At 43.4% G+C, this 15730-nt stretch overlaps 1 protein-coding gene across 2 annotated transcripts in view; it reads left to right on the top strand.

The window, feature by feature from the left end:
- ME3 (malic enzyme 3) overlaps nt 1-15730 on the top strand; it is a 131411-nt gene that overhangs the window by 78452 nt on the left and 37229 nt on the right. For both annotated transcript variants that reach the window (XM_034407279.3, XM_034407329.3), the window contains exon 7: nt 11097-11200. In XM_034407279.3, coding sequence (XP_034263170.2) covers nt 11097-11200 — 104 coding nt within the window. The remainder of the gene's footprint in view (nt 1-11096; nt 11201-15730) is intronic.

The raw sequence follows: 15730 nt of genomic DNA, 5'->3' as shown, positions 1-15730 counted from the left end.
CGCAGCTATTGAGATTGTTGGATGGGCAGGCACAAAAACAGCCAGGGAAACTATTAAAGCCTGGGAAACGGAGCCCTTGTCAGAGTGCTGATTTACCACTTATCAGGAGCCTGAGGGCTTGGCAGCGTAAGGAAACAACAGCCAATTGCCAGCCATCAACACGCCACTCAATAGGAAGACACCACGTATAGTAGTGGCCAAAATTGTGGAAAACTTTTGGGAAAAGTGTATTTTCTAAAACTAGCTAATTACACCACTTTTTTTTTTGAGTAGTACCATAAAATTATACAGTATATCAATGGAAAAATAATTTAATCAAGAATGTAATGAAATAACTTTGATGAAGGATTTGCTATTAGAATAGCAGTTACAGTATAAAGAAGAAAAGTGAAACACGTAGAAAAAACAAGATATACAAAAATGATCACCAGAGAAAAAATGAGTTATACAAAAATTATCACCATGTCAGCTAATAGTTGGGTAACCTTTAGCATGAATTACGGCCTTACAATGTCTTCTCATGGAGTGACCCAAATCTCTTAGTTCTGCAGCTGTTACAATATGAAACTAAGATTGAATGATAGCTTCCATTAACTGGGTTTTATTGCTGAGTCGCTTCTGACTAACAAGTTTCTTTAGTCGGCTCCATAGATTTTCAATTGGGTTATGGTCTGGGTTCTTCCTAGGCCATTCCAGCAGTGGAATAGGATTATCTTGAAACTGCAAAAAAAAAAAAAAAAAGTGCTGTTATTAGCCATCAAACCTCAAAAATACAGGTGGGAACCTTTTTCCCAAAAGGTTTCCACAATTTTGGCCACTACTGTAAATACGACTCACAGAATAGCACATATTCAGTAGAGAGAAGTTCCCTGAAGATGGGCTCCAGCACGAGCACGAAAGCTCAGAGCAGTAAATCTCTGGTCCCAGTGACTGACCAGATTCAATCTTGCAAGCCTAAATTGACCATCATGGCTGGTGTAGGTCAATGTCTATGATCCTAATGAAAATGTCAATGCCTATGATCTTAATGAAAAGAAGGACTCGGGGTGGCATCAGAGCAGCGTTCCAGCATTTGAGGGGCTGCTACAAAGAAGAGGGGGTCCACCTATTCTCCAAAGCACCTGAAGGCAGGACAAGAAGCAATGGGTGGAAACTAATCAAGGAGAGAAGCAACTTAGAAATAAAAGAGAAATTTCCTGACAGTGAGAACAATTAATCGGTGGAACAACTTGCCTCCAGAAGTTGTGGATGCTCCAGGACTGGAGGTTTTTAAGAAGAGATAGGACAACCATTTGTCTGGAATAGAATAGGTTCTCCTGCTTGAACGTGGGTTGGACTAGAAGAATTGAAATTGCCTAAAGCATTTCAACAAGTTGTATGATGGTTAACTTACTGCAGCCAAAAGGGGTCATCTCAATCTTTCAGCATGAAAGCTTCCGATAAAAACTTTCCAGTCGATCAGAAAGATTTGACTTTTCCTGTGCTAGTCAGAAGGAAATGCACACATCCCTTTGCGTGACCAGAGGAGATCATATTTCGCCAAATAAAGAATTCAAGCCTAATTAATTTCAGTGTTTTGTCAGTTTGCACACACCCTAATGTTTGCGATGATACGAGAACGGATTGCATCTGTTAGCAGTTTTCTGGTCTTCAACTGCAAAAAGGATGCAATCCAAACAGCTGAAGCCCATGCCAGAAGTGACATCTGTATCTTTCCCTTCACCCCCTTTGTTTTTGGCCAAGAAATACCTCGTGCTATTTGATGTGATCAACTTAGCTAACAAAATGCTCTTCATTAAAATAAAGCGTTTTTATTTGGTAAACATTGGTCGCTTACTGGTTGAAACAATAAGACGACACATCAGCACGTCAAGATGCATTTATCCTAGTGCTGACAACGACAAAGCAAAGGTTGAGTGTTGTGATTTACGCATAATTAAATAATCGCAATTTTATTTGGAGCCACAATCCAATTTTTATTACGATTCTATCAAGCTTTTTCTCCAGAGATCTTACAAAGAGCTTATTATGGTCTCACCACCCTCTAGTAAGAAAAAATGAGAAACAGTGTCAGCTGGAATATCTCTCAGAATTTCAAAAACTGGATATATATTTAAACTATATCGAGGCCACAGGGTGATCAGTTGATTCTCCTTCCTGATCCTCATCCAGCCCTCACATATGGGGGACCCAGGAGGGTGGGAAGCAGACAGAAAATCTATGGGGAGCGATCAAGATGGGAGGTAGGCCCACATGTGTGGGACAGAAATGCCCCATTTGTGTCCTAAGGCTGTTACTCCTTAGAGTCCAGGGGTCAGCAACCCGTGGCTCTGGAGCCGCATGTGGCTCTTTCATCCCTCTGCTGCAGCTCCTTGTCGCCAGTCGGCGCCACAATTTTGAGAGACGCTTCCGGTTGGGGGGGGGAAGCATAGTGCGCCAGGAGGAGACTCTATGGCAGGGGGCAGGTTTTCCAATTGGCTCTACAATTGATAAAGATTTTGGTTAGGACAGGTAGAGGAAAAGGGATGCCGTGCTATGAGGAGACTCTATGGTGGGGAAACCAGATTTCTAGTCGGCTCCAGAATTGAATGGGGGGCTTCTGGTTAGGACCTTTGTGGCTCTTTGAGTGCTTAAGGTTGCCAACCCCTGCCTTAGAGGAAAGATGTCTCAGGTCTTAAACACTTAATTCATCCATTTCACCTTAACCCAACACCTCCCCAAGTATTAAAAAGGGTGCAATTTTGTCCTTTAAGATTCCTTTGAACTTTAGATAAAAAGGAGAATTTAATCTTCCCTACTTGAGAGGATTTTGCAAGCCACTAATTCATTGCAGTAGGCCCCAATCATTCCATTATTGATGATTGTTCATTCATCACATCATCTATAATGACTTACAGTTCTTCCTAGACTAATCCACCATGAATTTGGAAAATCCTCAGTTTGGTTTAGTGGTTAAGACGCTCTCAGCTAGAAAGCAAGAGACTGTGATTTTGTGTTAGAATTTCTATATTATATATATAATATAGCACCACAGAGCAAACAAAGAATACAGTCACCATGTGCTTTCCTGCTCAACTGTTTAACTGTAACAGGAAACAGGAAATTCTACTTTAGAGCAAAAAGAACATAGAGTATATACCATAGATCCAAAGTTGTAAACACTGCCATCTACTGGCTGAATACTTCTTGTAGTTGTTTTAATGCAAAATACATTCCAACATGTATTCCAACAGTTTAAGTCCTGCCTTAGCCATGAAAACCAGTTGGATGACCTTGGGCCAGTCCCTCTCTTTTGGCACAACTCATCTCACAGGGCTGTTGCTGTGGGGAAAATAGGAGGAGGAAAGTATATTGAATATGTTTGCCATCCTGAGGGCGGGATGGGAAGGAAGGAAGGAAGGAAGGAAGTCAATCTACGTTTGTGGTCTTCCCATCTGCAGCAGCAAATTCTACAAAGTAGTACTGTGTTTCACAAATTAATACTTTTTTTCTGGAAGTTTTGTTGGCTATTTCATGATATTTAGTCTTGGGAGATTGTTCCTCTTAGTGTATCCATTTCTATGTGCTGTGCAGATGTGTGGAGTTTCAACTCTCCCAACTCACAATCAGCCGAAAGTATGGGAGCTGAAGTCCACAACATCTGGAGCACACCAAGTTGAAAGAGGTTGCTCTATTCAAGTTCTCCACACCAGATTTTATTTCCTTAATCTACCTGGTAGATTTGATCTGTCTCTGCATGAGATCCACGTGTTAACATTTTAGCAGATCCTGGGAAAGCCAATAAATTCAGGACCTCTTCCAGTTCAACCTTCAACAGATCAAAAGAAGGATTCCAGCTGGATAAGAAGAACTTCTACTTTTGCAACTTTAAAATGAAAATAAACCAACATGCTCTTGTCTCTGTTTTGAGCAGCAGAAAGCAGAAAATTATGTACTTGTAAGAATCAAAGGCCATTTTCCCAAAGCACAAAATGAAACAGTGAATCACCGTAATTGACAAGGCCATGCAGTTTTCTTAATGGCTTTTTCTCATTTATTTTTTTTTTTTTTTTTGTGAAATGTTTAAATTCAGTGGGTGATGTTCAGGTTATTGTGAAGAAGGGGCTGAGAAAAGAAAATTCCAAATGGAGAACAGAACTCAAGGCTGTTAATAAGTGCAGGAAAGCAGAGCCAGAAATGCATCATTTATTAACAACTGAGAAATGCACGTAACTTTGCATGTACACAGGAAACGGAGTCTATCCGTAAAAAAAACACTCCTCACAGTATGTGACAGTGCAGTTGTCAGTCTTCTTCTACTTCTGGACTTTAACTCCCAGAATTCTGGGAGTTTTTTTTTTTTTTAAATTCGATTTATATGCCGCCCTTCTCCGGAGACTCAGGGCGGCTTACAATGTGTTAAGCAATAGCCTTCATCCTTTTGTATATTTATACAAAGTCAGCTTATTGCCCCCACAAACTGGGTCCTCAATTTACCTACCTTAGAAAGGATGGAAGGCTGAGTCAACCTTGAGCCTGGTGAGATTTGAACTTGCAGTAATTGCAGGCAGCAGATGTAAGTGGACGTTAATAATAGTGCTTTAGTCTGCTGAGCCACCAGAGCTCCTTTCTTGTGGACTTCACCAGAGTTGAAGTCCACAAGTCATAAAAGGACCATCGTTCCCTACCCCTGTACTAGAACAACGGCATGCCAGATAGATGTGAGCTTGGCTGTTTATCAGGTTTGCTGGTAAATAAAGTAAAAATCAGCAACCTTGATATTGGGACAAAGTTTACTAGGGTCTTAAAATTGAGGAAGAGAAAGCAAAGATCAAGATTAGGTTCATCTATATCAGGGCTGTCAAACTCACGGCCTGCAGGCTGGATGCGTCACTCGCTGGCCACGCCCACCCCCGATTTAGTGAAGGGGGGGAAAGTCGCAATATGTCATGTGACAAGGCCGTGACAATGCGAGTTTGACACCCGTGAACTAGATCAAAGTTTCTTAACCTTACCAACTTTAAGAGGTGTGGACTTCAACTCCCAGAATTCTCCAGCCAGCATGGCTGGCTGGGGAATTCTGGGAGTTGAAGTCCACACCACTTAAAGTTGGCAAGGTTGAGCAACGCTGAGTTAGCTATGGTTGTGGCAAATAGGGAGGCCATTACAGATAGAGCTCATCTTACAACCATAATTGGGACCATAATTTCCATTGGGATTTGAGATTGAGCTGCAGACCACACTGACTCATCCCCAACAGCCTGCGCCTCTGTTCGACAGTGAAGGGACCCAAGATAAAAAAAACATCCTGCAAAAAAGCACAGCTCCACAACACAGTCCTTTCAGCAATTCCAAGAAGGCTCCACGCCCATTTGCACCACTCAGGTGACCCCAAAGGACACGGTAAAGGTAAAAGTTCCCCTGGTACATATGTGCTGGTTGTTCCCGACTCTAGAGGGCAGTGTTCATCTCCGTTTCAAAGCCGAAGAGCCAGCGCTGTCCGAAGACGTCTCCGTGGTCATGTGCCTGGCATGACTAAATGCCAAAGACACACAGAACGCTGTGACCTTCCCACCAAAGGTGGTCCCTATTTTCCTACTTGCATTTTTTACCTGCTTTCGAACTGCTAAATTGGCAGAAGCTGGGACAAGTAAGGGGAGCTCACCCCCGTTATGAGGCACTAGGGATTCGAACCGCTGAACTGCCGACCTTTCGATCGACAAGTTCAGCATCTTTGCCACTGAGCTACCGCGTCGCTCAAGGACACAGACAAACCTCCAAATGGCCTCTGCGACTCTCTAAAAATACAAATGACCAGCTATCTGCAGGGAATATAAATCCTTCCATTCCCCACCATCCAGTCGGAGCTGAAGAAGCTTCTTGGATGAGAAGCGAAACATCTTCAGAGAAAAACAAGAAAGTCCAGTTGCCTCTTGAAAAAAGCACCTTTGGGACAACCATAGCCTGGATAACTGAGAATCTCTACAGATTTCTAGCTATGAAATTTGGTGTGGGAGTGTTGGAAGAAATATCCATCTGGGTTCAATTCCAAGTGGGGAGAAAGACACTGGAAACATGGAGACTGCTTGGAAAGATGATTTAATGGTGGACAGGACCACATGGGTTTTTTGGATCCTGGGCAAAAAAAAAAGAGCACATGGAGTGGAGAGAGGGATATATTTATATACTCTCTTGGGCCCTGCCTTAGAGTTTCCTGTTCCTGTACAAGAAATGTATCCCATTGGCTGTCAGGGGACGGGAGGTCTTTGCCAACTTTGTAGGCTGTCTGTGTCCCAGGCCTGGTTGAATCTTGCTGGGTGATGATGTAATGAGGGTGCTTTGGGCAATTCCTATTATGGCTTAATGGCTTTGTCCTGGTTTGGATCTTCAGTGAAAGCTAATCCTATCATGTCCTGAGGGCCATGTCTTTTGTGTTGTATATAAGCTGGCCCAGCCTTTTGTCTTGTAAATAACCAGAGTATCTGCTGGGGTCAGGGAGCTGAAGCTCTGAGTTTATGTCTTAAAATTTATATTTCTCTTTTAGGGGAAATATTCTGCCTTTTTAATATTTCCTAGAATATCTCATTTTCCTAGGAGAGGGGTGGGTGCTAACTTCTTATAGGAGTATGAACATTCCAGAGAGAAAGAAGAAATTGCAGATTACAGGAACCATTAGTACCACTCAGGTAACCCCGATGACACAGATAAATCTCCAAGTGGCCTCAACAACTCTCAAAAAACCCCCCGCAAATGACCAGCTGCTATCTGCAAGGAATATAATTCCTTCCATTCCCCACCATCCAGTCGGAGCTGAAGAAGCTTCTTGGATGAGAAGCGAAACGTCTTCAGAGAAAAATCAGAAAGTCCAGTTGCCACTTGGAAAAAAACAACACCTTTGAGAGATTGCGGAATATTTATTGGCTTCCTGCAGTAATTGCAAGACTAAATCCCCTTAATCAATGTGAGGGTTTTGTCAAATTAGGCAGCTGGTAGTGTTAAAGGTAGTGTTAAAGGGGGACGTGGTAGCTCAGTGGCTAACATGCTGAGCTTGTCGATTGAAAGGTTGGCACTTCAGCGGTTCGAATCCCTAGTGCTGCGAAACAGGGTGAGCTCCCATTACTTGTCTCAGCTTCTGCCAACCTAGCAGTTTGAAAGCTGGTAAAAAATGCAAGTAGAAAAATAGGGACCACCTTTGGCATTTAGTCATGCCGGCCACATAACCACAGAGACGTCTTCGGACAGCGCTGGCTCTTCGGCTTTGAAATGGAGATGAGCACTGCCCCCTAGAGTCAGGAACAACTAACACATATGTGCGAGGGAAACCTTTACCTTTACCTTTACCGTGTTAAAAAAAATCCTAGCCTTGTCTTCAGTGGACGTCACAGCAGAGAGGACCTTTGACTTTCAATCCAGGGAATCCCCTTCTAGGTTTCCTGGTGTAGAAACACAGCTGTGCCTTTTGCTGTTTGGGAAAACAACGACCAAAACGATGTGAAATGTCAGCGAGAAACTGTGGGAACAATGTGTCACTTGGAAAGATGTTTTCACCGTCCCCCGTTTTCGGTGCGGCTGAATCAGCCTATTGATTGAGACCCAAATCGCTTTCCTCTTAGTCATCCAGTCTGTTTAATTGTCCCCTGGTCTTTGCATCTGCTTCTGTTTCCATGTATGCGGTCCAGAATCCTGTTTCCCACCGAGCTAAACTAAAAGTGCTTCCTATGAATCATTAGTTAATGGCCGGAGTTATGGCTGTCTTGGAAAAAATAATATTTCAGTCAAAAGTATGAATTATGCGTCTGTGTACATAGACTGGGATTACAAGACAGGGCCTTGTGGAGTGGTGTCTGGGACTTGGGTGTGTATGTGTCAATCAAATGAGGCAAGATAATGGACAGGACTTCAGCGTCCACTCCAGGGGTGGGATTCTACTGGTATGGAACCGGTGGCTCCGACGATCAGCTGGGAGCGAACCGGTTTGCTCCGACGATCAGGTTGGCCCGCCCCCCTGCCCCTGCGCTTTACTGACCTTTATCTTTTCAGCTGATTGGCGTGGCAGAGCAGATTGCTGCGCCTCACCTGTTGTTGTGACCCAGGCCCACGTAGTTAATTTTAAATGCAAAAGAGTTCCAAAAACAAACAGATTTTATTAAAACAGCTGAGAATTAACTCATTCTCAGCATATTCCAAATTAAATGAAAGCAGTTCTCAAAACACCATTCTTCAGTTTATCTCTGATCTTGGGATAATTAGGCAAACTGCCAAAAGCTTTTTGTGGCAAAAGTTCAGGAACAGAATATACTGACAAGAAAGAAATACGTCCAAACACGAAGCAAATCTCTCAACGGTTGTTTTCTGGCAAACTGGGCAAGAGCCGTTGCTGGTCTTTTAAGCCTTATGGGAGGGGCCAATCATCTCTTGGCCCTACTCCCGAGTCATCCTCTCTGCTTTAGCTGCTCCTGCCTTCTGGCAGCTCTTCTCATATGTGCACTAGGAACAGGCTCCTCCTGTTCCTCTGCCTCTCTACTGTCAGCCTCTGGAGGCTCCGAAGTCCGCACATCACTCCCCGATGGCCTTGGCCCCATCTCTGCCTCCGATGCAGAGCCCTCATCCGGGCCTTCCTCAGCCTTCAGGACTTGCCCATGTTCTTCCTCAGCCTCCTCACTGTCCGACTCTGCTGCCAGCTCCTCAGGCTGCTGGCGGACCACAACAGCTGTGTTACTCCCAAGTGGTAACACAGAAGGTTTGTATTTCTAAAACTGCGCACACGTGCGATCACCAAACCGTTGTTAAACCGGCAGCATCCCACTACTGGTCCATTCTCCATCCTTTAGTTGATTTGAGCATAGTTGACACATGGACAAAGCATCTGGCATCTCTCGCGTATCAAGTACAGGACTTAACAATCATTCATTTAGGGATCATTCACCGAAGTTACAACGGCACTGAAAAAAAGTGATTTATAACTGTTTTTCACATGACCATTGCAGCATCCCCATTCGCACTTAATCAAAATTTGGACGCGTGACAACAAGTTCCTATTTATGACAATTGCAGTGTCCCGTAGTCCTGTAATTCCCCCTTTTTTCAACCTTCTGACAAGCAAATTCAATAGGGAAGCCAGTTTCACTCTAACAACTGTGTTACTAACTTAACAACCGCAGTGGTTCACTTAACAACTGTGACAAGTAAGGTCATAAAATGAGACAACACTCACTTAATGAATTTTGGGCTCAATTGTGGTCATAAGTCGAGGGCTACCTGCAATGGAAACTGAGCTCGGATTGAAGCATTTCTTTTAAGCAGACATTCTTCATATTTAAATTTTGACACTAATTAAAATCTGTTGGGTCCTTGGTATTCCCTGAGCTTGGTTGTTTTCTTGTAGACATTTCATTACCCAACTAGGTAACATCATCAGTGCACTGATGATGCTGGGTCAAGGAAACGTCTGCAAGAAAGCAACCCAGCTGAGAGAGCACCAAAACCTTACAGTTCAACCCTGAATTACAAATATTATCTTCTATTGCAGGGGTGTCAAACTCGATTTCATTGAGGGCCGCATCAGGGTTGTGCTTGACCTCGGGGGGTCCGGGGGAGGGCAGGGTGGGCATGGCCAGTTCTACATCACATCGAGGGTTCATTTTTGGCCACGTCGGCCTCCTGCAGCCCTCTGCCAGCAAATACGGAGCTCGGGTAGGCTGTGCACGGCCTGCCTGGGCTCCGTTTTTGGCCACAATGGCCTCCTGCAGCCATGTTGTGGCCTACCCGGGCTCCATTTTCACTGGCAGAGGCACCACAGGCTGGTCCTTCGCTGTTTCCAGGACGGGCCCACAGGTCAGATCTAAGCACCTCACGGGCCAGATTCTGTTGGGTCCTTGGTACTTCCTGAGCTTTGTTGTTTTTCTGTAAACGTTTCATTACCCAAGTAGGTAACATCCTCAGTACACATTCCTCCCACATGGTCAAAGGTTGGTCTTATCTAGTAAATTGCTAATTGCCTGCTCTTATTATTCAAGGCAGGAGAGGAATGGAGAGGCATGAAATGCATGGAAGGATAATATTTCCACAGTTTCGTTGTTACACTGAAATCTGAACAGAGGATTAATATTACTCTGTAACCGAGACGCACATTTGCCTTGCTTTGTGAGGGAGCTCTTTTATTTACACAGAAGCAAGGACGACTGTATACACAGTGGCCATATTTCCTCAGAAAAACATAAAAGGACCAGCCTCAAAAAAGGAGCAAATCTGAAAGAGGTTAATAAGGATTAAAAGTTTCAATTGCTTATGCTTATAAACGTTGCTTTACAAAGGAAAAATTCAAGAGCAACATCAAGAAAAACGTATCTTCTCATCAATCTATCTAAAATCAAACGGTACATTTCACAAAGGCAATTCCCATTTTCGTATTTTACGCAGGAACGTGAAAAGACTGTGCATTAAACGGTACCATTTGTACGGTAAAAGTCAAAGGACTGGAGCGGAAAATAAATACACCTGAAGGACAGCTTTCATGAAACTAAGGACCTCTTTGTAGTTCATCTTTAGTATGGCTGCGCAGGACTTCAGATGCTCTAAAAAAGGTTTTAAAGCATGAATATTCTCTGCCTGCATCACTTTAAAGCTCATCTCTATCCAGATGTTGACACCGCAGCACTAAATTTGCAGGAATATTGTCTCAAAAGTGCTTTTCCAGGAGACAACTGGACTTTCTTGTTTTGTTTTGTTTTTCTTTTGAAGACGTTTTCGCTTCTCATCCAAGAAGCTTCTTCAGCTCTGACAAGACAGTGGGGAATGGAAGGATTTATATTCCTTGCAAATCCTTCCTGGAAGGGACCTTGGAGGTCGTCTAGTCCAACCCGCTCCTCAGGCAGGAAACCCAATTCCATTTATTCCCAGGTAAAGACAGAGGTGTTTTATGAGCCAGGTTCCTGTTCTCACATTCTCGATGTCACCCAACCTGAGCCACCACACAAAACCTTACTACTTGGGGTTAGCTGAAAATAAATCATCAATTTTTCCTGCTAATGCAGGAATAAGGGTTGTATCTGGCAGGAGAAAAATATCTCACTGCTTTTTTAAGCAGACATTGTTTGTTTTCTCTTCCTCTATTTTAGGCGCTCCTGAATGACCCGCTCTACATTGGCCTCAAACATAAGCGAGTTCGTGGGAAACAGTACGATGACTTGCTGGATGAGTTTATGCAAGCAGTTGCTGACAAGTGAGTAGCCTTCTTCTCTCCGTTAGCTGCTTTACCGTGAGAGATTGAGGCATGTAAACAAACCAGCTTTCAGCTTGCAGATTTAAAGCGCACGGATGCCCCCTTGGGTGGTCTCAGAATGACCCCTTTGGATGTAGGCCCTCTTAAGACTTGTTTATTTATGTGGTAGAGCAGGAACTGTTTCCTCTCCGTGGGGCAGGACATCCCGATGTGAAAAATGTTATCTCGCATGGATTTCTGATGTTAACGCGAGGCCAAGAATTACTACTTTTTGTTAAAAGTAACTGCTCACAGTTCAGGTGTCTGGGAATGATCTTGGGGAAGAGTCACAGGCAAGACAACCGTCATGGAACTGTTAGAAAAATAATTTGGGGTTCCCACTCAAGCCAAGGTTGTGCAAGAATATATATATATATAGTGGCTAAGACGCTGAGCTTGTCGGTCGGAAGGTCGGCAGTTCAACGGTTTGAATCCCCAGCACCGTGTAACGTGGTGAGCTCTCGTGACTTGTCTCAGCTTATGCCAACCTAGCAGTTTGAAAGCACATAAAAAAATGAAAGTAGAAAAATAGAGACCACCTTTGGTGGGAAGGTAACAGCGTTCCGTGCACCTTTAGCGTTTAGTCATGCCGGCCACATGACCACGGAGACGTCTTCAGACAGCACTGGCTTTTCGGCTTTGAAACGGAGATGAGCACCGCCCCCTAGTGTCAGGAATGACAAGCACATACGTGCGAGGAGACCCTTTACCGATAGATAGATAGATAGATAGATAGATAGATAGATAGACAGACAGACAGACAGACAGACAGACAGACAGACAGACAGACAGACAGACAGACAGACAGACAGACTAGCCTATGGTCCATATCAACGTATAAGTTTAATACCACTCTATAAAGCCTTAGTAAGACCACACCTAGAATCCTGCATCCAGTTTTAGTCACCACACTATAAAAAAGATGTTGAGACTCTGGAAAAAATGCAGAGAAGAGCAACCAGGATGATTAGGGGACTGGAGGCTAAAACATACGATGAACGGTTGCAGGAACTGGGCATGGCTAGTCTAGCGAAGAGAAGGACCAGGGGAGACATGATAGCAGTGTTCCAGTATTTGAGGGGCTGCCACACAGAGGAAGGGGTCAAGCTATTTTCCAAAAGACCTGAAGGCCAGGCAAGGAATAATGGATGGAAACTGAACAAGGAGAGATTCAACCTGGAAATAAGGAGAATTTTTTTGACAGTGAGAACAATCAACCAGTGGAACAGAAGTTGCCTTCAGAAGTTGTGGGAGCTTTATCACTGGAGGCTTTCAAGAAGAGACTGGACTGCCATTTGTCAGAAACGGTGTAGGGTCTCCTGCTTGAGCGGGGGGGGTTGGACTAGATGACCTATAAGGTCCCTTCCAACTCTATTAATCTGTTAAATCTGAGTTTGACACCCCTGTGCTAATGTATCTTTACAATATAGTTCAATTAGGCCTTCTAGGTCTTACTTTTGTCTGGATTACCTTGCTAGGCTAATATCACAGTGCAAGTGATAGCTCACATCTTAATGATCTCCACATTTATTCAAGAAAGCTTCATCAAGTGAAATCTCATGTCTGCATCAGGGGTGGGTTCTAATTTTTTTTACTACCGGTTCTGTGGGCGTGGCTTATTTTGTGGGTGTGGTTTGGAAGTCATGTGACTAGGTGGGCATGGCTAGCTGGTCAGTCATTTCTGGAAGGTCCTCGCACTTACGACCAGTCCTCGCACTTACGACCCGACTCATTTGTTTGCTTTTAACACTGATCAGCTGTAGGATGGCCCTTTGAAGCCCCGCAGCAAGAGTTTAAACAGTTTTTTTCCTCTAGTCATCAGCTGGGACTCAGGAGGCAGCAATAGATTGGGGGTGGGACCAAATAAAAGGTAAGAATAACGTGAGGGGGTGGGAGGGCGGGGGGGAGAACCGGTTCGGTGACGTCATATCGTCACCGCTACCGGCTCGGCCGAACCGGACCGAACGGGGAGGAACCCACCACTGGTCTGCATGATCCCCCGTAGTCACATTTCTTACTTGCTCACAAGTAGACCCATCTACAAAAGGTTTCCTCCTTCCCTTGACTAGAAAAAGACAGTACCAGACTGAAGTTGCTTTAACTGGTGTCAAATTTAACTTAATCCCTTCGGTTCGCTATGGAGGTACAGAGGGTCCCCTATTTATTTCTTCATTATTTCATACGTTATCTTTCTACACAAAAAAAATAACGTCTAATCAGTGGTGAAATCCTCTTACCTTCACTAGCGGTTCAGGAATGGGAGCGTACGGGCCTCTTCTGCGCATACGCAGAGGATCAAAAATGGGACGTAATGACATCCCAGCGGGTGGGTGGAGCCTTCCAGCGCCGGTGCTATAGATTCGCACGAGCCAGATAGATCCGGCCAGATTTCACCGCTGGTCTAAATCAATGTTTCTCAACAACTATAAACTGGTTGAACTTCAACTCCCCGAATTGTAGGCATTGGAATCCACCCATCTGGAATTTGCTGAAGTTGAAGAACTCTGGTCTACTAAACCCACAAAAAATGATTACAAATAACCTAGCCAGAGGATAATTAAAACATTAAATGTCAACAGTTAAAATATAATTGAATTTAAAAAATGACAAAATTAGAAATGAAATAGGGATTTGGTGAAGCAATACATCAATTGAAATTTAATAAACTAATAAATGCTACTTAGCAGTAAATCAACTGGAAAGCTTCTTAGCAAATAAAAAAGGCCTTTGCCTGCCAAAGCAAGATACAAAAAAATTGGTCTCCCAATTGGGCAGGAAGCTGAGCCAGGAGCCACCCAATTTTTGCCAAATGTGCTTCCAGGAGTAGAAAATAGACTTGCCTTTCCTGAGAAACTTCAATCTAAGTTGGTTTATTTGGGATTGTATCCTTCAAAAGGCTCCATCCCACGTCATAGAAGGAATTTATATGTCCTCAAGTTGGTTCCCGCCAACGACATTCCTCGGCTGATGAGGAGGAAGTGCTCAAGTTAAAATAGTCTCTTTCATGTCAAGTTCAGTTCTACAGCTCCCCAATCTTGGTGGACAACTATATAATTATCATTATCATCATCATCAATCACCATCATGTATGGGTTTGGGATTTCCAAGTGGTCCTCTATCCAGTATTGACCTTGTGTCCTCTCAAGATTATAATCTTAAAAGGTTTTTAATAGATACCATTAATTAAATGTATTGAACCTGCTATTACTGAAACGGTATCATTAGAGGCATAGTAGCAGCACCAGTTGTAGCATTTGCAGCCAAATAATTAGAACCAAAGCACATAACAGATTAACAGAGTTGGAAGGGACCTTGGAGGTCTTCTAGTCCAACCCCCTGCTTAGGCAAGAAACCCTACACCACTTCAAACAAATGGTTATCCAATATCTTCTTAAAAACTTCCAGTGTTGGAGCATCCACAACTACTGGAGACAAGTTGTTCCACTGGTTAATTGTTCTCACTGTCAGGAAATTTCTCCTTAGTTCTAAGTTGCTTCTCTCTTCAATTAGTTTCCACCCATTGCTTCTTGTCCTGCCCTCAAGTGCTTTGGAGAATAGCTTGACTCCCTCTTCTTTGTGGCAGCCCCTGAGATATTGGAAGACTGCTATAATGTCTCCCCTACTCCTTCTTTTCATTAAACTAGACATACCCAATTCCTGCAACCGTTCTTTATATGTTTTAGTATCCAGTCCCCTAATCATGTCCGTTGCTTTTTATGATAATTTATGCATCTTTCTGGAATAGCTAACTCAGCTGGTGAGGGAGAACAGGGATGGAGACACAAGAAGAGTGGGTTGGAAGGGTAAAGGGTGCAGAAGTGGAGATATTTTTACAGAAAACTTTTGAGGATCGATATTGATCCTGTCAGAGGACCAGCTGCCTACAAAATGAAGAGTTTGAAGCAGAGGTGGTGTTAAGGATATTGTTGTTGTGTTACCAACCAGCAGAGTAAATGCACAAGGAAACGTTGCTGAGAGCGATGAATAAGAGTTATGCAAACTGGTTTATCAAAAGCTTACTTTATAGTAGAAAAACAGTCTCATAATCTTTAAACAAATTCCAAGTCTTTGCCAGTAAATCAGTCCAGTCGTTACAGAATCTTCTTGCCCAACAAACAGTAGTTGGTTAGAATAACAAACTCACTCTGGTTCACAAACCACGATGGTAGCAGATCCATCCAACGATGATTAGCAGATAACAACTCCTCTCAATGGCAGCATAGCATAGCAGCTTCATCATCAACAGCAGACTGAATACGTTACAGTACCTTGCTTAAATATTCTCACAACCAATCATTACCTAATTACAGCATGACTCAGCATTAAAGTCACATAATACATTTTCAGATTAAAGTCACAGAACACATATATTGCCTGGACAAATGTTAGGCTCAAACCATATCCTAACAGGTGGTATTCAGCAGGTTCTGACCAGTTCTGGAGAACCGATAGCAGAAATTTTGAGTAGTTCAGAGAACTGGTAAATACCAC

This window comes from Pantherophis guttatus, chromosome 5 (assembly GCF_059756535.1).
Source record: "Pantherophis guttatus breed Tessera chromosome 5, ASM5975653v1, whole genome shotgun sequence".
NCBI classification, from domain to species: Eukaryota; Metazoa; Chordata; class Lepidosauria; order Squamata; family Colubridae; genus Pantherophis; species Pantherophis guttatus.
The sequence above is the reverse complement of the archived record's forward strand: the minus strand, read 5'-3'. Positions and strand labels throughout refer to the sequence as shown.